We start from the raw sequence: 25,216 nt of genomic DNA on the forward strand, positions 1-25,216 counted from the left end.
AATGTAACTTAAAATTATCAGTGGTTCCTTTTCATCCTTAACAATACATATATATTTTTATATATATATGTATATATTTTTGTATATATGTATATATTTATATATATGTATATATATGTGTGTATATGTATGTTCATATAGCTGTAATTAGTTTTCATGTAATTTTAGGTCTTTTGACTTATTTTATTTTGCCCTATGGTTTCTAAAATTATTTTAACATTTATAATAGTCCATGAATTGAATGTACCATGATTTATTAACCCTATTGTTGGGAAAAGGCAAATTCCAAATTTTTAACAAAAATAAACAACACTGCATAAACAATTTTGGCCTAGATGTTTTCCTTCATGTAGATTTTTGGTAGTGTCAAAGTGTTTGTGATGAAATCTGTTTTACAGATAAAGAGCAGATACTAGTCTTTTTTGAAAAGTTTATTATACAAACATAAACACAGGAATGATAATAAGAAAACTATGCCTACAGTACCACTATCTAAATAAGTCACCTTCAGTTTCTTGGAAGTCTTGAGTCAGGTGTATAAATCATTTTACACACTCAACATTGCATCTTGCTTTACTGTAAACTCCTCATAACCCCTTTAAAGATATTCCATCAAGTTGAACCAACCATGGTCTGTTAGTCTTTCCTTTCAACTGGTTAGGTAGTGCTGCTATTTTTTCCCATCTTTAAATCCTATTGCAGTGTTTATTTATCACTGTCACTAAACAAGTTTTTCCTATTTAAATATTGTTGCTTGGAGGAAGAGGGGATTACTGGGCCAAATTTATGAAGATTTTTATGACTCATTAAAAATATTGGTGAATTACTTTTTGAAAATTTTCGCCAATGTCCACTGCACCAATGTTGAGGTACATGTCTCACATTTTTTTTTTTTTGATAGAAAAGGTAGGCAGGTTCTTTTGTTTTTCTTCTATTCTCTGTTACATCTTCCAATGTTTTAGAAGGAAAAAAGGGTGTATTTTTGTTTGTGTGGATTATCAGTTCAGTCAGTTCAGTTCAGTTGCTCAGTCATATCTGACTCTTTGCAACCCCATGGACTGCAGCACGCCAGGCATCCCTGTCCATCACCAACTCCCGGAGCTTACTCAGACTCATGTCCATCGAGTCAGTGATGCCATCCAACCATCTCATCCTCTGTCATCTCCTTCTCTTCCCCCCTTCAATCTTTCCCAGCATCAGGGTCTTTTCCAAGGAGTCAGTTCTTTGCATCAGGTGGCCAAAGTATTGGAGCTTCAGCTTCAGTATCAGTCCTTCCAATGAACACCCAGGACTGATTTCCTTTAGAACGGACTGGTTTGATCTCCTTGCTGTCCAAGGGACTCTCAAGTGTCTTCTCCAACACCACAGTTCAAAAGCATCAATTCTTGGGAGCTCAGCTTTCCTTATAGTCCAACTCTCACATCCATACATGACTGCTGGGAAAACCATAGTTTTGACTAGATGGACTTTTGTTGGCAAAGTGATGTCTTTACTTTTTAATATGCTGTCTAGGTTGGTCATAACTTTTCTTCCATGACCAACCTGTGTGGATTACTTGCTTATTACTAACTATTGCTTATTAGTGATGTCTTGGTTCTTTATTAACTTGCATGGGTTCCTAAAAACACAAAATTTTTAACCATTTCTCTTACTTAATGCTATTATTTTACTATTTTAAAAAGAGTTCTCTGTGTGCTCAGACATGTCCGACTCTTTGTGACCCCATTAACTCCAGCCTGCCAGGCTCCTCTGTCAATGAGATTCTCTAGGCAAGAATACTAGAGTGGGCTGCCATATCCTACTCCATGGGATCTTCCCTTCACAGGGATTGAACCCACATCTCTTATGTCCCTGTATTGACAGGTGGGTTCTTTACCACTAGTGGCACCTGGGAAGCCCAGTTGTTTTTTACTGTTTTAAAAATAGTTCTCTGTGAGGTGTGGTGTGGGGAAGGCAGGAACTTAGAGAACTGTGTATTTGAATATGTTAGTCTTTTCTTCTTGGCAATTTCTGTTGTCATTCTTCCTCACGTCATAGGTTGGTTGCTTGTCAGTTTCCTATTATTTTTATCTTTTACACATTACGTGATAGTTGGCCTTTTCAGATCTCTGTTTATCCTGCTAGACTCTTGAGACAGTCAAGAGAAAGGAGTGTGTGTTACTCATTTAGAGGAGAATAAAGATTCAGTTGATACTAGATGAATAAACATATTTCACTCTGACCCACTAGAGGTATTATAGGGGGGGATCTGAAACTTCCCCTCCCTACCCTCACCAAAACAATTGCTGATCGGTTTCCCTAGTAACAATCAAATAGCACTTTTTCTATTGGTTTGTAATGGTATTCCAGCTACCTGTTTCCCTGGCACCTCATTAATAGTTCATATCTGCAGCTATTTGTTTCATTGTCAAGGCTGCTCACTTGTATGTTGAGTGCAGAAGTCACCATCTTGTTCTTGCTCTCTGTTTTGGAGTGCTTACGAATAAAAAGTAGATTGAAGTGATACATTGATATAAGACAAATTCACTTGAGTCTGTTTCTGAGTTTTCTGGTCTGTTCAACCGTTTCTGTTTATGCACCTGACACTTGGTTAGGTTAGGTGGTAAAATGCTGAGGAGGCTGTGCCTTTGTTCTTGAGCTCTCATTCTAGTGGCATGAGTAGAAGAACTGACAGGTTGCTTTGGTACAAGGGAGGCCTTGATGGAGATTTGTTCAGAGTTCCCTGAGGGTACAAAGGGTTGCTCACTCCACCGAGAAGCAAGTCAGAGAAACCTTTTGAGAGGGAAGATGTCTGAGCCAGGTCTTAGAAGGTGAGCTGGGGTGAGCCAGGATGAAGAAAGGAGAGGGTATTTTCTTGGTAGGGAAATAATGCCAAGTGCAATGATCTTTCTCTTTTGTTTTTGAAATATGGCTATCTTCATCACTGCTATTTTGTGCTTTTAAATAGCCTGTTAGGTTTACATCATTTTAGTGGCTTTTTGTATGCAATGTTCCTTGACTTTAAAAAAAAATAATTTTGCCTGAAAAAATTTAGAATTATTTTTTACTTTCAAGAAAATTTCTGTTGGGATTTTGATTGGAATATTGTTAAACATGTAAAATAAGTTGGAGCTAAAAAATATCAATTTTAGTCTGTTCAGCTAAGAGTTGGTCTCTTAATTTTATATTTGTCTCTCCAAAATCTTTACATTTTTAAGCATAGGTTACAGCAACTCTATGGTAGTTTTTCTTTATGCATAGATTTATGAATGTTTATGCATATATATTATATGTAAAATATATGAGTTAATATCAGAAAAAGTATATCTTGGATAGAATTTCCTAAGCAAACCTATTACATTTTTATTTAAGAAACAAGCACTAACTTTAACTTTTTAAATTTGAACTGATTTTTAAAATTGTACATGATTGGAGTTTTCTATTTTTCTTATAAGAGAATAGCATGTCGCTATAGCATTTAAACTTTTACATATCTCTTAAGCTTGCTTTCATGTTTTTCAATACTTAGCAGTTTTGTCTTAGGTTTTTGCTTTCTACTTATTACGATGTAAATTTTAGAATTATTAATAGGGCTTCCCTGATGGAATTTAGAATTATTTATGCCACCTTATGTTTATTATTTATATTTGTTCTTTTGTTGATTATTTTGAAATCTTAAGTTGAATGCTTTGTTTATTCATTTTCCTATGATAAGTTTATCATGCCAGAAGACTGCTTTGGCCAAACAGCATACTTTGTAGAGTTTTTCATTCTTTAAATAGGCTAATCACCAATTAGTTAGGAAAATATATTTCAATCTGAAATTCCTAGGGTTTTATGTTAAATATACCATCCATTTCTACTTTCAGAGAATATAGAATGAAGAGTTTTTTTTAAATGTTTTCATTTACAGATTATATTTATTTTATATGATCATGGGACAGTCAAAGGGAAGTTTTTATGATGACATGCATAAGGGGAGTGTATGTGTTTTGTATGTATAATGGTTTTCCAATTTGTAAGTTATAAAGAGCAATTATATTTGTCAACTATTTTCCTTATTCTTATACTTCAAAGTTGTGGATTTGGGGTTTTTGTTACTTTCCTGTTCAGCATAATGGTTTAATTATATACAGTCAGCAAGACAGGAACTTTATCATTATATATCATCATAATTAAGTTCCCCTAATACTTTTTACCATGAAGTCTACTGTAAAATATTTTCTTCTTATTTAAGTTTTATAGGTTAATTTTGCCCACCAAGTTTTTAAGTGCAGTTCTTGACTTGGTCTTTTAATAGATTAAATTAGATGATTTCATGTTACAGTTTCTACCTTGATTTAATATCCACTGTCCTCAACTTTGCCATCCCAAAATGCTTACTTTCAATGAAAATATACCATAATTTGGAAGATAGTATTCCCACATTATATCTACCCATTTTACATTCTAAGTTTTTCCTTGAAATAATCTCACAAGGATTCTATTATTATGTTTAATTGCTTGTGCCAGGGAGTCTCAAAGCAGATCTCGGTTCTCCATTGATGGGTCAGGAGGGTCTTAGGGGGGGCTGTAAACTGATCCAAACACCAAATATTTGGTGTTATTGAGGATAATTAAAATTAGCATGCACAGACTAAAATTAGCCTGTCATTGAACTTAATTGGAGAAGCAAATTCATACATACTATTCACAGGTTTTTTTTTTCCCTGAAATGTATGTATTTCTTTGCACTGACTCCCATTCCCTGGCTCTGTACCCAGGACTCTTTTCCTTGGGTAAAGTGGGGCTTGGTGGCTAACTGAACTACAGAGTTTTTACATCTTTTTCAAAGGAGTCAAGTTGGAGGAAATGTAAAAGTTGCTGTTTTACACCTATTTGCCACTTTAAAAGAGTTCCTTCTGTGAAGGAAAATGAATAGAACTCTTTTTAGCGACTCAGTATTTCATCTGTTTTGTAATTTTGTATTAACAATCATGTCAATTAGTTCAAGTCACCAGTAACAGCCTTCCTCTCTCATTAGTGTTTCCTTATCATGCTTCAGCATGTTTTTCACCAATGCATCTTGAATGGTGACTTCTCTGACTTCATTCTCTTTGATTTAGATTTCTTTGGTAAGTTTTCCCCCAAAAGGAAACCATGTACTAAAATTACTGCACCCCACTTGTGAGAAAAATTTTCCCTACAGCATTTTACCTTTTGAGGATTCTGTAATGTTGCTTCAGCATCATTTGTAGTCAGGAGCTTAATTTGATGGGAGGTGTAACTTATGATGAAAGTACAATGGGGAATGCATATGGGTTCTGCCATGTATTGGATATGTAAAATAGAATTCGTCTTAGATTTTCTAGATGAGAAAATGACCTCTCTACCTTAACATGTAATTGTGGGAATCTGTTCATATGTCATTACTCCAGTATAAACTTTAAAAATGGATGTAAGCATTCTAGGGTCTCAGGGTGATAGGTAAATAGGTAAATCACAATACAACATAGGATCATGAAATAAATTAGAACAAATTAATGGGGGACTTAAGAATGATAAGGGCTACAGAGAAAAGGTGACATGGGGATGGGATCCTGAAGGATGATAGCCTGTGATAGGGTGGTGCGACTTGGAAGGGCATTTGAGGTGGATGGAATAGTACGTTCAAAAATGTGGTACTCTGGCAGGCCAGGAGAGCGAGATGCTGAAATGCAGGATTGACTGTGGTGTGTAATGCCATGATATCCTTCTGTCATACACTGTCCCCATTTGGGAAGCAGGGTTAGGGTATTCTGCGGAAAAGGATAAAAACTGGACCGGGGACGGGCAGCTGGCTTACAGGCGGCTGATCCATAGGCTGACCAGGAGTTAAGGTATCCTGATTAAAATGCAGAGCAAGCAGACTGGCTTCTTCAGTGATTTGGAGATGGGAGCGGAGAACTACAGCAGAAGGAGCCTGTCCAGGTCTTTAGGAAAGTGGTAGAGGATGGCTGTTCCCTTACCTTCTCCAAGTCCTGGGGACTCCCCAGTTCTAGGCAGGTGTTACCTTATAATAAGCTCTCTTTCAAAAAGCAGCCTGTGCGAATCTCTTCCTAAACACAAAAAATGACTTAACAACGTGTTAGGCCACTGATCAAAGAGAAGGAGAAGAGAAGTTAACATTAAAATTTGTTTCTGTGGCGGAGTCAATAGGAGTAACTGTTTCATCAACTGTGCAAGTGGAATTCCCTAAAGAAGTGGACAAGGGTGCTTTCCTTCTTACCAATCATTATTTTTATTAATATATTTTACAAGACTGCAGTTGAAATAATATTAAATACAAATTTTTTATACAGAAAGTGTAATAAAGTTAAAATAGTTCCTTGTAATTCATAGCATTATTGCAATGCTTACAAAATTTTTGCATAGAGTGTGCAAGGATTGATGTTATTCAAAACAAAACTAAAAAGCTCTTCTTACATCACACCCAAATCGAGAGAAAAACAAAAAACCAAGTTAAAAAAAAATAATCCAAAGGCTGAACTCAATTGCTTTAGGGAAATGGGGTTGGGGTTCCTTTTTCAAAATCTCCAAGCAAATAGGACTTTTATGACCTTATCTTTACTATGAAAGCACCAGAATCTGGCTTCTCCAGGAGTGTGTTTAGCCAGCACAGAGATGGATGTTTCCCTGCCTTTCCTTTCTCAAACCTGATCTCCTGACGAAGCATGCCTCTGCTTTAATGTGGCCTCAAAAAGAGAGAAACTTGACTGGGTAGGCGGTTAACGGATGGCAAACTCTATTACTGCCTCACCAAACACTACCTATAAATTAGGTTAGTTTTGTGTCCATCGCAAATTCAGGTTTGCAGACTCTTCCTTCTACTTTGCCAAGATCTCCTGTGTCTGCCAGGGAACCTGACTGCTGGCTCTGGTGATGTTAGTTCCATGAGACCCTTTAAAGATATCCCTTCCTAATTTGCTGTTTGGACACATACACCAGTAAAAGAAAATCCCTGAATGACTTACCCTAAAACAGGATATTTGACAGTTTTAGTTCATCCCTTTACTAAGGTTTAAGAGGTGGCAGAGCCACAGGAGCACAATAGGACCCTGGTTAGCACTGGGATTGACTGTGTTAGGAACAATGAGAGGCTCTGTCTGTAGCCCTCCAGGGGTCAGACATGGGATGTGGAGAAAACACAGAAAAAGCAGGACAGACCCACCCTCTGCCACTGCGCCACTACAAAGCTCTGGGTAGGGGCAGGCTAATAGGAGCCGCACAAGGGCATACCAGTTTAACCTGTTCCGATTGTCCCTGGCTGAGTTAATTCTTCAAAATGATTTTAAGTCTTTGAACTCTTAGAAATCAAACCCTGATCCCTTGGCTTAGAAAATGAAAGTGCCCCAAAGCCACGAAGTTATAAGGAACTTCAGATGCATACATCTGCTCCCTTAGTCACTGCAATGCCACCAGCCTCTTTACTGAAACCAGAACACGGGTGTCAGCTGTACAGGTTCAAGGTTAAAGTGTGCCACGGTTGCAACAGGAATTGGCAGGTGGGTCCCCTTTCCAACTCAGATCAATTGGTAATGATGGCCTGAGTGCTTTGGTAAGAAAAATTCTGCACGTGGGGTAGGTGGGATTATGGACCATTAGTGATGACTGACCAGGTACAGGGTGTGAGACTCGAACCATTATCCCAGCCAAAGGGGCCAGCTTGGTCCTGAATGCTTGGTGCTAACTGAATTCTTGCCAGTCTTATTTTCTTGTAGGGAAATACAGACAGTTGAATTCCTTTCTATTTGATTCTCTCCTGGAGTCTTGCCACAGCTAAATGTAGGGAAGAATGATAGCCAACTGGTATCAAAGCACTCACCTAAAATAAGACATTGGTCTTTTGAAGTGAAATACAGGGGAAGGAGAGTTGTGTGAGCAGAAATGCTTATTTGTGTAGCCTCAACTGTAGATCATTGAGGATTAAAGTTTAATTCTTAAATGTAAGGCTGACAACCCAGGCATCTTTGAACTTATAAGGAGAAGGAGCCTGATTTAACAAGAATCATAAAGCAAACTATTTGGTGTTTTATTCTTTTTTGGTACCAGATTCTGTTACTCAGATCTTCTATATTTTTACCATAGGTGTCTCTCTGTTAGTGCTGGGTGCTGTCACTCATGAGACAAGATAGAAAAAAAGGAGCTACTGTTTTATAGTCTCATCCACACAAGAAGGACTAGTTTAAAAACCGGTAGGAGACGTTTCTTAACAGCTTGACAAATAGCTTGACCTGCTGGTGACTTCACAGCATAGTGGTCTGGAGTTAGACCTGCATTCCAGCCCCGCCCTTTTCTAACTAGTGACTTTGAGCAAGTTTCCCAGCCTTTCTAAGGCTCAGTTTCCACATCTGTAGATTGGAACTATAATGGAACCAAACTCGACTGTTTTGAGGATGAAATAAGTGGATGCATATAAAACACGCAGCACAGTGGCTAGCGCACAGTGCTCAATGAATATTAGTTCATAAACATTATCATTATAATTGGAGAAACAGAACCCAGCTCTTGCCATGCTTTAGAATAGGCTGTGGGGCCAAGGAGACCTCTCTGACCTTATGTAAGATTCATGGGTGTGATTTGAGAAGAAGGTTCACGACTTGCTCAGATCCTCAAAAGAAACTATGACATCCCCCCAAATGTTAGGACTTCGTGGATTATATAAATATGGAGACTAAAGAAGCATCCGTGTCTTCTTGGTCATCAAATATCTTTTGCCCGCAGACAGTACTTTGCTATACTGCTCCTTTGTAACCTATGGATCAACTTGGGATTTAGGAAATCTTAGCTGTCTCTGATTTCACCAAAATAATGCAAATATAGAATTAGGCTGTGAAGACAATACAGAAATGGGATTACCAGAGGAGTCTAGGAGTGCAGAATAGATTTTAGGTAAGACAGGTCTTCTCTCTTGTCTGAAAGAGGTCAGCTTGTTTTATTGTCTGACTTTAGGTCATGTTCAGTGATGGAGTGAAATCCCTTCACTGTCTAGTGAGGGTGTCTACGTGCCTAACAAGGTGTTTTAGAATAGTATTCTGGTTTCCCATTGCGACAGCTGGATTTGAACTCTAAAAATACTTCCTGTTGATAGTGTTTTCCTCTGTACAGTTGCAAACCTCCTGGAGGTGGAACTGATATTACCACTTGTTGGGCAAAAGTTAAGAAGTCAGCATTGCTGTTGGTATGTTTGAGACTATTTACTGATGGGTTTGGTTAACATCCTTAATACTGTTCTGACATCATACCTCTTGTTGCATGCTTTGAACTGCTCTTTTTTCCAGGGGAAGATGCTAATATATCCTACTCTGTCAGTATCTAAAAAGAAGATGTGGGGTGGGATAAAACCAAAGAAAATAGCCCATGGATCATGAGTCACCCCCAAGGGGATGTTTTCTTTTATTCTTGTGCTCTAACAATACTCAAAACGAGGACCTCCCACAAATAATTCTTTTCCCTTTGCCATTCAGATCTGTCTTGAGAAATTTCAAGGACTCCATTATGAAGAAAGCTTTTAAGAACCACAGAAATCACATTGCTTTTGAAAGTGCTAATGTGTGCGGTGTGCTGTGCTGGAAGAAGCAGCGGGCTTCAGAGCGCTTTATCTCTTATCAGTGGTTTAGCTTTGTGAATGAGAAATTCAGAGGCAACTGTGTAATTTGAAATTCTGATTACCACAAAGAAAGAGATGCATCTGACACCCCAGTGCAGTAGCTTTGACTATTTTAATGGAAATATGTTGGGACTAGGGGAGCCTTCCACTGAGGAAAAAGTGATGAAAGACCAAAAGAGAAACATTTTATCTTTGAGATAAAAGGCCTGTTTTCTAAGGTTGTTTCTTTTATTATGACTTTTTCCCTCTACCTGCTACTGGGGCACCATGCAAATGTCTCATTCCAGGAACTGCTTTGTTACTCTTTTTGTGCCTAAGATTTCTCAGAGCAAGAGAAATAGAGAAAAGGGGTCATGTTTACAACCTACTTAAATGGGATTTTCACCTTTCCGAGAGCCTTAAAAAAAATAAGGATCTAGTGCTTAAATGGATCTGTTTACTTCCTTGGTTCAAACATCAGGCTACCTTTTGCCTAAAATAAATCACGATATTTTCATGTAGTTGCTCCTGTGAAGGCCAATTTAATCCTCTCTTAGTTGAATCCAGATAAAATGCTGAAGGATTCCTTTAACTAATGTTGATTAGAGACTGGTAAATGGTGGATAAAAAAATAAACACCTTTCCTTCCCTAACAGGAATACTACTACTTACAAAGAATCATTCATAACTGATGCTACTTTAGCAATATTGAATATGAAGTCCTGGTTTAGCAACAGGGGTGCTGACTGAAGGGACAAATCTCTGGGAGGAACCTGCCTTACCACGCAGAGGCAGAGATTTTGGAATTCAAAGTAGGTCTTTCCTTTACTCCTATTACACCAGAGAACAAAGACCCAGATCCTTGAAGACAACATCAAGGCAGCCTTTCCCCCTGACCTCTAACTCCCCAGCAGTAGCTTCATGAAATAATTCTGTATTTTTTCTTCTTACATATTTTAAGATATTTCTTTGAATATTTCTAATTATTTATTGGTCCTGCCAACTCTTCAGGCCTGACGTAGTCATAAGAGAACAAGTCTGCTGTAGGTGTGAATAACTGAGGTGATGGATGGCAAAAAGATGTGTTAAGCCAAAAATATTCTTCAGAGGACCATGGAATGGGTGTCTTTCTGGAATATGAGAAGGCGAGATAGAAACCTCTAAGCAGAGACTGCAGAAATAGTCTCTTCAGGAAAGATATTCTAGATGTAAATCAAAGGACCCCTGCTTCACTTCATGTCATACGATGATGCTAACCCAAGGAACCCCTATATATTAAGGATCCTAGGAAAACCCTTTGGAGGATCACAGCCTCCTCTTTCACTCAGCCCTTCTCTAATTCCATCTTCCTTCTTCCCAAGAATCCTGTGAGCCTGTGTTTCTCAGACAAGTGGATATCTTTTATGTGCAATGTAAGGTGGAACATCTTTTCTATAACCACATATTTATACTCCCAAGCATGCCTGGAAATGTACCACTATCACTTGCTTTCCCTCCTGCTGTGTCCAACACAGATGAGACTACACATGACCTCTATGCCAGGCGTCAGCAAACTTTTGCTGAAAAACCAATTAGTAACTGTGTCATGAGTAACTGGGCCACGAGGTTGCTGGCACAGATACTCGACCCTGCTGGTCCAGTATGCAATCAGCTCTCCATAACATGTAAGTGGATGGATGTGGCTGTGTTAAAATAAAACTTTATTTACAAAAACAGATGATGAGTCCCATTTGGCTTAGGGACCAGAGTTTGCTGACCCCTGTGCTAGAGTCAAGACTCAAGCAATCTTTGGTCTGTGGTGCTGGACATACAATGAAAATCAACCAACGGAAACTGACCTAAATGAAGTTAAAAGCCAGTTCAAGTTTATAGGTTCTATTTCTTGGTAACAGAAAGATAAAGCTTCATATCAAGTTTCCACCTAGACTGATGACACCAAAAGGGCTTTTGAAAACCTCCTTCATACTAGTCATTTCTTAAGACTCAGCTTTAACAACTTATTAGCAGATATCCAATAAACTAGGTGCTAAACATTTGGAGATGAAACTTTCCTGAAAAATATTTAAATACTAGAACTTCTAGAATATTGAAATTTCATTTAAGCTCTTCATTATGCCACCACTTCTTAATATTCTGAGAGATGTGATACTGCATATAAAGATTAGAAAGCATTTCATTGTTATAAATTAAAATTATCAGATTTTAATGTAAAAGAGATTTTTTTTTTTCCCAGAATTCAGGTGAAATGTTTTGTCATGACCAGGGACATGGAGGAAGTTAGGGGGAAAAATGTACATTGAGGACTTAATATGCATTTACCGAATTCTAAAGTCTGAAGTGAAATACATAATTTAATCCATGCCAAACTTCCTGCTCGTTACCTATATTGTAGTCACTCAGCACAGATGAAAATCAGAATTTTATATCATGTCTGTCCCCATAGATGCTTGATTTCTAGTCTTGGTTGCTATTATTCTTTTTATTCTATTTGTGATCTGAGTACTTTTAGGATTAAATTTTGCAAATGGGATCATACCACTCTTTTTTATTGGCATAAAATTCCCAAGGTGCTCCTCTCAGACTTTCATTTAACGATTAGAACAAAATTAGATGAAAGAGCTCAGTGAACCTTCTGTTTCTTTGTCATCCTTAGAACAGGTACTTGAGATGACAAAATGCAAAGATGGTCTCTGTTAAAAAAAACCCCAACAAAACGCAAAAACCCTTTGTCTTCAGGTATGTAGCCACAAAGAACCTCATAACTACTGTTGATCTGAAAGATATGGGGTAGATGCTCCGAGTTGTCAAGGAGGGCCTTTCTTGGCTTGGAATAACCCTGGATATGGTACATGCAGATTCTGGCAGTGTGATTCTACATATATAAATAGTACTGAGCCAGAGCAACTGGATTTTTTTTTTTTTTTTACCATTTTCTTTTTTAGACCCTAATGCTGCAAAATAAACAATCATATGGTCTCATCATTAAGCAATCCAGTTCTTCTCTATGGATATTGAGCAGGAGTGACTGGAGGGAGCCCGGGGTCCAGAAGCCAGCAGAGCCACTGGTCAAGCTAGAACCATCCCTCTTCCCCCGACTGCTAAGTGACCAAGCAACACACAGTTTGTTTTTACCCCCCATGTGTGCAATCTCAGCCCCCCGATGCTTGAGTGTCATCTCAAAAATACCAAACCTCTTATTTTCTATGGCAAATGTCACCTCTGCTTGTGAAGTAAGAAAAAGTAGAACCCTGTTGAGGAAAAAACAAATGCCATTCAGGCCTACAAGTACGACTTCAGTGGGGCCACTGCTTGCCAAGTGGCATCCAGGGAGGTAGAAACCAGTTATGTCTCCCTCCCAGGCTCCTCGGAGTCTACATCTGTCAGCCACTTGGTTTGTCTACCAGCTTTTAAGATGCCCGGTCATCATTTTACCCTTTCCCTCCAATCACCCAAAATAAACTACAGGTAACAACAAGATAAACAGGATGTGCTTCTCCTTGCTGAGTGCATTGACGTAAGGCACAGGCACATTTCCCCCTCTTTGAACAGAGACGGTGTAATCTCCTGTCCCAGCACAAGAGCTGGCCAGGGTGACCCTGGAGCGTGATGATGAAAGTGGGGGTGATGGGAGGTAGCTGATGGCGGGAATTAGGGAGCTGCTGCCATTTGCAGGGAAGCAGGGACCACTGGGCACCAGGGGACACAGCGATTCTAAGGAAGACACTTGATTCTTGTCTAGAGTAATATTCCATGAACATTCCTGGGGGCACATGGTACTGCATGGCTGTGATTCTCGGGTCACTATTCTTAGAGAAAACAATGGTCAATTTAGGAAAATGAATATCCCAATACTGAAAAACTATGTAAGAAGATTGGAGGCAGAGTGTTTGTGCATGCCTTTAAAAATAAAAGGCGTGCCTCTAAATTACCTACCAGTCCCCAGAAACATATTTAAAAATAATTCTGTTCCCTATGCCACTCTTTGACTTCCACCTCCCAATAGCTTCTCATAGGGGTAGGGGGTTCCACTCTTGAGGATTTGGATTGACTTGATCATTTTGGGTAAGAGCCCGCTGGATAAAAGTCAAAAGTGAGGTTGTAACAGATTTTGAGCCATTTTTTTCCCTTTAAACAGAGACATATCGGCCATTTATTCTTAGTCTGTCAGGCCTCTGAGTAGCTTCCAGCCGACTGAGGAGCAGCTGTTATCCTATTTTGTGCTGATTTACAGCTCCTGTTTTGACTGTGGGATAATATGCGGGTTTGAAGGAAGGAGGCTAGCAGGAGTTGGGAGAGTCATTCAAACTTTGCTAAAATCCATCCTCCAAATTCCACAATCATGAAAGCCTGGATGCATTTGGTTGCCAAAGTAGCACAGCCAGTCTGAGTTCCTCTGTCTGACTTCTAGAGGGATTTGACTTGAAGAGCGAGGAGATGGCTGGCTGTGTGAAAGCTCATAAAGGGAACTAAGGGTCTGCTTTTACTACAGGGGTCTTAGCCGCTGAGGGCGACTTGCAAATTCCCGCCATCACTGCCTTGTGATGACACTAAAAGAAAAGACAGGCTGTTACTCAAACATGTAGGGGGATATTCAGTAAGTGTCGATACACTGTGTGATTCAGCAGGGTCTGGAGAATATTGGGCCCAAATTAGTGTTTTGATTTTATCATGTACATGACAGGGTTGGGATAGCAATGACAGTGGATATCACAGGGTCACCCATGGTTCCTTTTGTACTGAAACCTCATTTTATACAGAGGATATATATATTTATTTATATATATTTATATATATTTATATCCACCCACACACGCAAACACACTCACGCATACACACACGCACGCACGCACGCACACACACACACACAAGGTCTTTGATAGGCTTTCCGTGTTCTAGTAAAAATAGCTGGCAACCAGGGTCTAAAGCCAAAAAAGGCCTGGATGCTGCCGGCAGTGTCCACTACAGATGGTCTCACAGGCAGACACTTGTGTTTATCTGACAGGTGGAACCGGTTCCTGCCTGGGACAGGAATAACCTCCCGTTGGCGCAGACGCAGATCTCGAACACCTTCTGCCTCGTTCCTGTGGGCGTATAGGATCCATGAGGCAGTCTAGGTAGTTTGATTTTCGCAGCATCTAACTTAATCTAAAGAGAGGAAACAGGAAGGAAGAGTCACTTATCCTCTTGACATTCCAAAACAGTGGATAAGAATGTTCAGTTGAAATTGAACGAGTACCTACTACGTACTCAGCATTGTTGATGCTGGGAATTCAGGGATGAACAAGATAGGTCAAGTCTCTTCCCTCCCAGAAGCTTGTACTCTAGTCAGACAGTGTTGCACTGGCAACATCATGTATATATTAGTATTTTGTAATAGTATATCATGTGGAATGTGAATGGATTCCTAGAGTGATGTAAATTTGGAAATGGTAGGGTAACAATTTTCTTTACTATTTTCTTTTCTTTGCTATTCTCAGCCTCTCTATACATTTAGGTATGGGGTGGGGCTTCAAGAACATGCAGCACTTCTTGCTTAAATGTCAGGATTATAATTGATCCCTCCAGTGTCCAGATCCTGATAGCTATAAATTGCATCTGTGATGTAGTCACTCCTTCTAAATGTGTGTGGTTTGGAGTCTGCAGCTGTCTGTGGAGACAGTTTTGATCACTGAAAGCTCTATCTGACTTGCTCTGTTAAAACAAATATAGCACATGCCAAACCAATCAAAAGTCGGGCTTAGTGAACAGAGGTAGATGGGCTGATAACCTCTAAGGAGAAATGGAAAGCAGAATCGAGTTTTGCTTTAAAAACTCATTTTTCCTCTTTAAAAAAATCTTAAATAGAAAAATTCACTTATGAATAGGATGAAGGCACTTTCAAAAGTTTGCATTTGAATTGTATTTTCTTTGGGGATTTGGCTTACCTTGCTTGCAAAAACACAAGCAGCTCTTCTGTTCACCAAAGTGAGACTGTATTGGGGTAAGAGAATGAATATTTGCAGCCTTTCGTCTCTTAGCCTCTCGTTGCCTATCTGGTTTTGACTTGTTCTGATTTGGGATAGCTGTTAGATCTTACTTTTCCATTTTTGGTGAAAGTAGACTCATGCAATGTACACTTAAAAATGACTACAAGTAAACTAAGCTTCTCTTTAACTAGTCTCGTGTGTTTTACAGTTTAATTATACCAGCCAACTAAATCTATTTTAAGGTGATGAGAGGGTTTGGAGTTAGCATTCATTTTAACAGATGTCCTTATAATTCTGTTTTTATAATATGCGCTATTAGCTGAGCACTTTACAAATAATGGGTCATAACTTTTATGGGTTGTGGGTTTGGCTTATAATTGGGCTGTTCAATATATGTGATCCAGAAATAAAACCTCCCAATTGTCTCTTTTTGTTGTTACACTGTATGATCAACTTCAGAGGCAAAGCAGTGATGTGTCTTAGAAGAATCGTTGGCTCATTGGAGCTGTGTCTCTCTGGGCTTCTGTCCCTCTCACGCCTACCTCTCCATCTTTGGACTCCAGTCTCAGCTCTGTTCTGCAGATGGCTTCCATGTTGCCAGCTTCTGCATTTATTTCTACTCCTTTTGGGGCCTCCATCACCAGAGACCGGGTCGGGGACTCCAACCTGAAATATACACAAGGCTAAGAGTCAAGATCGCGTTTCACTCTTTTAGTAAATTTAGGAGGAAGCTGATGCTTCTGAGTATTGAGATGACACCAGTATCTGATGAGAAAGTGCTTCCACCCTTGCTTCACACGCCTGATCAACTTTATTAGGGTGGACATAGCATATCTGGGCTTCATCTTCATTGCACACCATAAAGATTGTGAGGAAGGTGTTTAAGGCTCCTAGTTTTGTTCTGTCTTACACCTAGTTGATTGTTGCTTTATTAGCATGATTAACCAACTTCTTACATAAGTTATCTCTAGAGTAAGGCAATTTCAAGTCTAAACTGAGATTCCTGAAATTGGTAGGTATTCTCTCCAGTTTGCCCTACTCTGTGTCTTCCTGGGAACAGGTAGAGGTTAAGAAAATAGACCTAGGAGTTGGACATGATTGACCCAAGCCATGGGGCTGCCATGGTATGACCTTGGAAAGTCCTTTCCTCCTCTCTTTTCCAAAATTTCTTAAAGCCTCAGTTTCCTCATGTCTAAAGTGCTCCAAGTGGTGCCTGGCACATTGGAAATGTATGATTAATATGTGTTAATCATTACTATTACTGCTGTGACTGTTATGACACTAGCAAGTCATAAAGAAATCTCAGGTCTTTCTTAAATAGGCAGTTGTCAAAAGAAGACTCAGCATAGATAAGTTGTTGCTAGGAGTGAGAGGGAAGTGATTCAACTATAAAGGGTAGATGCTCTTTTGGTGACAGAACTGTTCTCTGTCTTGGTTACAGTGGTAGTTACGTACCTCCATGTGTTTACAGGAACTTTTTGGACTAATTATACTATCCAACAGTGAATTTTATTGTATGTAAATTAAGTTGAGAGAAAGAATCAGCCACACTCTGTGCTAATTATTGGCACAAAAGAGGATAATGCTTCATAGAAAGTTTTTTGCCTATCTTATTTTATGCAAAAAATATGAACTAAAACTCATCCTATAAGTATTCTAGATTTTAACACTATCACCCAGTTGAACTGAATGAAGATCCTCTTCCCTGTTACAAATAAAACACTCCAACTTAGAAAGCACAGCTCTCGGCAATGGCCACCAAACCACTCTAAATCAGATCAATTTTCTGCATTTATATTTCTCCACTCCTAATTTTCAAACACTTTGAACATGTTTAAAAGGAACATCACGTCATTCTCTCTGCCAACCGCTGACTCCATGTTTTGCTTCCACCAGCCCCCATGGGTAGGGCACATTCTCGTGGGCATCAGTAAGTGGCAAGAAGAGCAAGGCACCAGTAGGGTGCCACCCTGAGTGATTCCAAGCCATATTGCACAGGTGCCAACAAAGGGTTCTTCTCCGTTTCCCAGGTCTGGGTCCCTGAAGTCTCTAGTCCTCTGGAAAGGGCTGGCTTGAGCTTCTCTTTCAGTCCTCCTTTCCCTTGTGACCTCACCCCTTTGTGTGTGGGAAAAATCCCCCATCCTACCCCTTCCTCCTCACAAGATCTTCACCATGTTGGTGCTGAGCTGAGTATGGTTCCATCTTGATTTATGGCAAACTTCTTTTGCCTGCAGTTTTTCTCACTAGAACATCTGGGCAAGGAAGGGGTGGGTCTTGTCACTAGAACAGCATAGAATGATGTCCCTGCAGTTCAGCCTTGTCTAGGACTTAATCCAACTCAGTCGAGCTCTTCCTATAGCTTACTTCTAAAATCTGCCGATGGTTTTCTGCCATTTTCTTTGCTTCTCTCCTATAAGGTCTGGCTGACTCATCCCCCTTATCCTAGCATTGCCTAACCTTCTGTTTTCACTAATATTCATCCCATGGCATCAACTACCCTTCTGACAATACTGCCTACTTACCTCCACATTCGTTCACCATCTTCTCAATGGCATTTCTCCACCTTGATACAGTCCTCAAACCATATTCTCTCTCCCTTTCCTTTGACCTTCTCTCCTTCCCTTATTACAATGGTTAACTAGCTTTTTTTAAAAAAAAATTGGAGTATAATTGCTTTATAATGTTCTGTTCATTTCTGTTATACAATGAAGTGAATCAGCTCTATGTATACATATAGCCCTCCCTCTTGAACCCACCCACTCGCCATCCCATCCCTCTAAAGTCACCACAGAGCTTCAAGCTGAACTCACTGTACCTTATACTAGCTATTTATTTCACACGTGGTAGTATATATGTCGATCATACTCTCCCAGATCGTCCCACCCTTTCCTGCCCCAGCTGTGTCCACATGCCCATTCTTTACGACTGGGTCTCTATTCCTGCCCTGAGAGTAATTCACGACTTCTCCATCCTCAATATACTAGTTCACCTCTAATCTGGACTACTGAAACCTCCCAAGTTTTGTGTCTAACTCCTCCTTTTTTTCCCAGTGTACTTCACACACAAATATATCTTCCTGAAGTCAGTTTTGAATATGCCACTTATCAAAACCCTTGCAAGTTTCTTAGAAAATATAGGAGCTACTGGACATATCCAACCATTGACAGCTTGGTCTGACCTATTTTGTTAGTGTTATTTCTTGCCACAAACATCAGCTATGCTTTATTGAATACTTAGCAGGTGGCTGGGCTCTGCGGGAAGTGTTGTATACTGTGTTACCTCTTTTGGGTATGTGTGTGCTCCGTTGTGTCCTACTCTTTGCAGCCCCATGGGCTGTAGCCTACCAGGCTTCTCTGCCCATGGATTGTTTCATGCAAGAATATTGGAGTGGGGTGCCATTTCTTACTCTAGGGGATCTTCTTGACCCAGGGATTAAACCTGGATCTCCTGTACTGGCAGGCAGGTTCTTGACCATCACACCACCTGGGAAGCCTGTTATCTCATTTAATCCTGACAAAATCCTATGCCTTCAGCACTCCTTTAGTCCTGGTTGTACAAGCAAGGGAGACTAAGGTGAATGACTTGCTTAAGGCTGTACATCTAGTAAAAGGGAAAAACCAAGATTCAAACCTAAGTGTGTTGTCCAGTGCATAATATCCGTGCCAGGAAAACCGGACTTCTTTCCTGTGCCTTAGGTCTTCACCCCACGCTTTGTAAGTAAGTGCCAACTCTCTCTTCATGGAATTAGCACTTTTATTTCCAAAACCAACCTCTGTAAATAAGGGTAAGGTGACAGGAAAACTTATTTCCTACCCTAAATGGTTTTCACAACTTACTGAAACGGTTGACATCAGTGACATTAAATTCAGGATACAGTGAATGTGTTCCTATTTGATATATATTGTTCAAGGTGAATGGCTGATACAAAATGATAGTTGAGGGGAAAATTTCAAGATAGAAAAACAATGTTTGGAGCCTGGAGAACTATCAGCTGGAGCTTTGGCTTTTCAGACAGGCTTAGGAATTCCCTTTACTCTCGCCACCTCCTATGGGCTTTGAAGTCAGCAGGAGGGCTCCCAGGCCAGAGAAGTGAACTTAGAAATGACCGCTGCCTCTTTCCCTCTCACAGCTTTGGAAGTGACAAGAAACGCGGCTACTCTGCTTCCTAGTGTCAAAGGCTCCAATAAGGTAGAAATGGCAATTCCTTGGCCAGAGACCAAAGGGTAACTGGCTTTGTGTTTCAAACCCCATCTTACCATCCTTTATTGTTCAGGCAAACTTAATAGTATGTGCACAGGCTAAATCTTTCCAGTGTGACAAAAGCTCCTACAAGAGCCCTGAGGGCCTGCACAGAGCAGATAAAGCACTCTTGTGGTGATTTCAGTCAATTTCTGACCGTAGATTAACAACCATGACTCTACTGAGTAGTTGGTTATTGAGCAGGGAAAATGGAGGGAGGCTTCCTCCTGATTTGGAAGGTGGTGAAGACTCTGTGAAATGAATACAGCTCCCGATAGGAGCAAATGTACTCCTCTGGGAGGACTGAAAGAGCCTGAAAATAGACGGAAGTCTAGGAGAGGAGGCCTAAGGCTAGCCTGTGTTGTCCAGAACAGTGGTTCTCAAACTTGAGCAGCAGAATCCCCTGCCAGGCTCCCATGAGTTATATATAGTAGGTTCAGGGTGGTGCCTGAATGCCTGCACTATTGGCAAGTCACAGGTGATGTTGAGCTGATAGTTTGGGGACCACACTTAGAGAACCACTACTCTGAAACAACGTTGTCATACCAGATGTCCACAAAGACTGGATAGGTTATGTCAGTGAGTGACCCATAAGAAAGCTTGAAGGAAAACTAGTCTCTGAGCAATCATAGATGGCAAGTGATGGAGATGCTTTAGACAGGAGGCAGCTGATATTCTAATCTGGCCTATTATTGCCAGAGCTACTGGTAGAAAACAAAAATTTATTTCAAATGATTAAACTTTTGGAACTGATGCAAAGGTTTCTCCAAATATAAATATGGTAAAAAGCATGGCATTGCCATAGATCTTGCGTGTGTGTGTGTGTGTGTGTGTGTGTGTGTGTGTGCGTGCGTGCGTGCGTGTGCTTAGTCTCTCAGTCATGTCCAACTCTTTGCAACCCGATGGATAGACCGCCAGGCTCCTCCATCCATGGGATTATCCAGGCAAGAAAAGTGGAGTGGGTTGCCATGCCCTCTTCCAGGGGATCTTCCCAACCCAGGTATACTCACCACCTACTTAGCAAAAAAAAATTATTTGTAATTCCCTGAGCTTCTTTTCCTAATTCTATCAATTTCCTTCTCTCAAGGGTAACTAGTACTATGAATTTTGCTTACTGTTTTCTTGCTTTTCTTTGTACTATTACATTACTACATTTGCCTGCTTAAATGATAAATTCTTCACTATCATGTGTTTTTGAGCTTTATGCACAGAATGTTTCCACTTAGTGATTTATTTATTTTTGGCCTCAACAGTTTGTTCCTGAGGAACAGCCATGCCCGGCTATAATTTATTTGATTCCCTCGGGTTAATCACACATCATGATTTATTGTCCATCCTTTTGCTGGACATTTTGATTGATCCCAAGTTTTTTTTTTTCTACTAAGTCATCTCTGATGTGCATCCCGGTGTTTATTTGTAAATTTTCTTTAGGACACACTGGTGAAGAGTGACATTGCTAGCTCCTAGGGTATGCTTATTTACAGCTTTATTATTTTCCCACTAGTAATGTATAGAGTTTATTCTATTTATTCTGTTTCTTGCTAGCATTTGATATTGTTTATTATGAAATGAGTGTGAAATGGGATGCTATTGTCTTTTAAATGCATTTCCTAGTTTAGTAATGGAGGTAAGCATCTTTTTATTTGCTAGTGAGCCATTTGGGACTCTTCTTCAGTGAAATGTCTTTTTTTGTGTGTGACTTTGTGTGAATTATAATCATGCTTTATGTATTCTCAAAAATAATTGTTTAGCAAAAACAATTGCTATGTATTGATAATTCCTTCTTTTGAGGCAGTAGCTTATCTTTTCATTTTATGCTTTGCATCTTTGGGTGAACAAAGTTTTATATTTTAATGCCCCCAATTTTCTTATCTTTTCCTCTAGCATTTGTGCTTTCTGTGTCTTATTTGAGAAATTCTTCCCTATACTGAAACCATAAAGTTCTTCAATATTATTTTTAAAACTTTTATGTTTTGCTAAGTCTCTAATTCATTGGGTATTCATGTTTGTGTATGGTCTGAGGTTGGGGTAAAAACAGATGCAGGTGAAGTATCTCAACATCATATACTGAAAAGCCTATATTTAGGTCTTTCATAAATGATGTTGCCAGACACTTATGGGTCTTTCTAGTCTATTTCATTATTCTATTCATCTATCCCTGTGATAACAATTAAGTGTTTTAACTTACTACTTTTAAATTCTTTACATTTCATAAGACAAGTCCTCTTACGTTACTTTTTCAAGACAGCTGTGAGGTAGTTAGAATAGGAAAAAGCAGTCCAGAATGGCAGTGGCTAAAAGACAAGGAAGTTTCATGGCTAAAAGCCTATGAAACCAGAACAAAGGAAGGTCCGAGGACGGAGTGAGGACCTCAGATAAAACAAACAGCACTCCTGGCTAGCCCAATTTACATAAGGCAGGCCCAGGGGGAGGAGAAAAAGAAAAAAAAAAAAAAAACAAACATAAAAAGAGGAGCCAAAATTGGGCTGGAGGCTTTTCCCTTCCTTGTCTTTTAGCCACTGCCTTCCTGGACTCCTTTTCTTATTCTAACTACCTAATTTCAGCATCAAATGAAGGAAGACCTGTTGTAATTTTGGTTGGATTTCTGTTCTCTCCATGATGATTCATCTGTCTCTGCTAAGTTTTCTTAGATGTACTTCAATAAAGTTAGACATTTTTTTCCTATGTGGATTCAGCATATCTCTTGTGGCTACTGAAAATGATATTTTGGTTAAAAAGTATTTCTCTTACACTTACTTCTTTTTCCTATTGTATTGAGATTCAGGTTTTTGTTTGTTGTTTTCGATATGTTGATCTTATAGTTAACACCTAGGTGAATGAGGCAGGAGGAGAAGGGGACAACAGAAGATGAGATGGTTGGATGGCATCACCAACTCAATGGATGTGAGTTTGAGCAAACTCCAGGAGACAGTGAAAGATACGGAAGCCTGGCATGCCGCACTCCATGGGGTCACAGAGTCGGACATGACTGAGCGACTGAACAACAACAAATTATCTCATTTTTCATAATTTGTACACAGGTTGATTTGGTTTTCTTGTTCTTGTTTAGTTGCTAAATCATGTCTGACTCTTCTGGAACCCATGGAGTCCCTCTTCTGGGTCCCTCTGTCCATGGGATTTCCCAGGCAAGAATTACTGGAGGGGAGTTGCCGTTTCCTTCTCCAGGGAATCTTCCCAAGCCAGGTTTACTTGGTAGGCACTAGTTATTTTATGACAGTTTTATATCTTTTGATTTCTTATACTTTTTATTTCTTTTACTTTCTATACTGTTCTGTCTAGGACTGTCCAATACAGTGCTAATTAATAGTAAGGAAAGGGCAACCTTGCCTTTTCCTGACTTGAAAGGGAAAGCTTTAAAAAATTCACCATTAAGTAAAACTTCTTTGTTCTAGGGTTTTATTTTTTCCCCTGAAATACTTTTCATCATGATGAGAGAGTCCCTTTCTATTCTTATTTTGCTAAGAGTTTCTATTATTCATTACTGTGAATTTTATCAAGTACCATTGTATTCTTCATATTTTGAGATAATATACTTAATATATTAATGTGGTGAATTATGTTAATTTTTCAATAATCCACTCAATTTTTGGTATTACCTTAACGCTGTCATTACACCTGCAATGCAAGAGAAGAGAAGTCACTCAGTCATGTCTGTCTCTTTATGACCCCATGGACTGTAGCCCACCAGATTCCTTGACCCATGGGATTTTCCAGGCATGAATACTGGAGTGGGTTGCCATTTCCTTCTCCAGGGGATCTTCTCGACCCAGGAATTGAACCCAGGTCCCTCGAATTGTAGGCAGACGCTTTACCATCTGGGTTCAGTCCCTGGCTTGGGAAGATCCCCTGGAGAAGGGAAAGGGTACCCACTCCAGTATTCTGGCCTGGAGAATTCCAGGGACTATACAGTCCATGGGGTCGCAAAGAATCGGACACCACTGAGTGACTTTCACTTCACTAACGTCATTACATATCGTCAATATCTTTGTCAAATTCTATCACTTTATTCTGAAATTTTTAATGAAAGATTAGATTTATTTACCTCTTGTATATTTAAAATCATTGAGAAACCTGGGCATTGAATGACATATTTTTCCATTTAAAGTTAATTACAGGATTATACATGTTTTATGCTTCTTCTCAGGTTGACTTTGGCAAATTATCTCTTTTCTTGGTATTTTTTCATTTCATAGAGAGGTTTAAACTTCTTGGCAAAGCTTTTTATAATATTTTCATTTTAAAAACTGTCCCCAGCATTTGTAGTTATGTCTTTTGTTGTTCCAAATATTTATATTCGTGTCTTCTTTTCCCCTTGAGCAGTGCTGTCAATTATTAGTCTTTTCAAAGAGCTAACTTTTGCTTTTGTCAACCCTGTGTTATGCTTATTTCTTGTGCTTGAATTTCCCTTGTCTTTTGTTCTAAATAGAACTGCAGAATTATTCTAAGTAAGTTCTAAAATGTTGCCACCTTAGTTAATTAAAATGTTCTGCCTTCTTAATTTTTAATATTTTCATTTAAGGATATGCATCTGGGGGCAGCATACCAAAGAAATATTAATAATATAGGTGTGAATATTTTGCCATTTTAGTATAATTTTTCCTCTGGTAAGTTTTATAGAAGGACTTTCCTTAATTTCTAAATATGTAAGATTTTCTAGTATATATTTCTACTGTATACCTTATTCATTAGTTTTAACCTAATAGTCTTACAATAGTTGAAAATATTCTCTTTAATAAATAAATTATTTAAAAATTGAGACTAGATTTTTGGTCTAGTATATGTTAATTTTTACAAATATTCATGCCTCTCTGAAAAGAATATGTGTTCTGCAGTTGTTGGTGCTATGTTCTATGTCTATTAACTCAAGATATATACCTGTTTGATCTATCAGTTATAAGGAGAGGTATGTTATTAAATACACACCAGCTTAGGATTCGATGTATAAAATAGTTCTATTTCTTACGTTTTTTGTCTTAAAAACCATTTTGCCTATTAGTATAGTTGTTCTCACTGTTTGTCAGTATTTTCCTTGAACACATTATTCTTTTAAATATCATCCATTCTGTATGGTTATATTTTAGATGTGTCTCATATTAACTGTATTTTTTTAAAATTTCAGATGTCTTTTTATTAAGGAAAAATTTACATACAATGAAATGCACAGGTTGTTTTTTTTACTTTTACTAAGAGATAAACATTGTCTATATTGGTACAACACGATGTTTTAATACATGTGTATACTGTGAACTGATTCTTGCAGTTAATTAACCTATCCATCACCTCACATATTTACCTTTTCCCCCATGTGATAACAATATTTAAAATGTACTCTTTTAGCAAATTTCAAACATATAATACAGTATTATTTAATAACTATAGTCATCACTGTGCTGTACACTAGCTC

General features: G+C 38.9%; 1 protein-coding gene and 1 long non-coding RNA gene across 5 annotated transcripts in view; one reads left to right on the forward strand and one right to left on the reverse strand.

Moving 5' to 3' along the window:
* Window positions 1–25,216, forward strand: part of LOC106502364 — a 201,264-nt gene that overhangs the window by 150,423 nt on the left and 25,625 nt on the right. The window lies entirely within an intron of this gene.
* The window catches only part of SGCD (sarcoglycan delta), a 1,076,456-nt gene continuing 1,057,459 nt past the window's right edge, over window positions 6,220–25,216 (reverse strand). For all 4 annotated transcript variants that reach the window (XM_013965725.2, XM_018050121.1, XM_013965722.2 and 1 more), the window contains 2 exons: window positions 16,095–16,218; window positions 6,220–14,731 (listed from right to left, as the gene is read on the reverse strand). In XM_013965725.2, the coding sequence (XP_013821179.1) occupies window positions 14,558–14,731; window positions 16,095–16,218 (298 nt within the window). In that variant the 3' untranslated portion in view covers window positions 6,220–14,557. The remainder of the gene's footprint in view (window positions 14,732–16,094; window positions 16,219–25,216) is intronic.

The sequence above is a fragment of the Capra hircus genome, chromosome 7 (genome assembly GCF_001704415.2).
Source record: "Capra hircus breed San Clemente chromosome 7, ASM170441v1, whole genome shotgun sequence".
Taxonomy (NCBI): Eukaryota; Metazoa; Chordata; class Mammalia; order Artiodactyla; family Bovidae; genus Capra; species Capra hircus.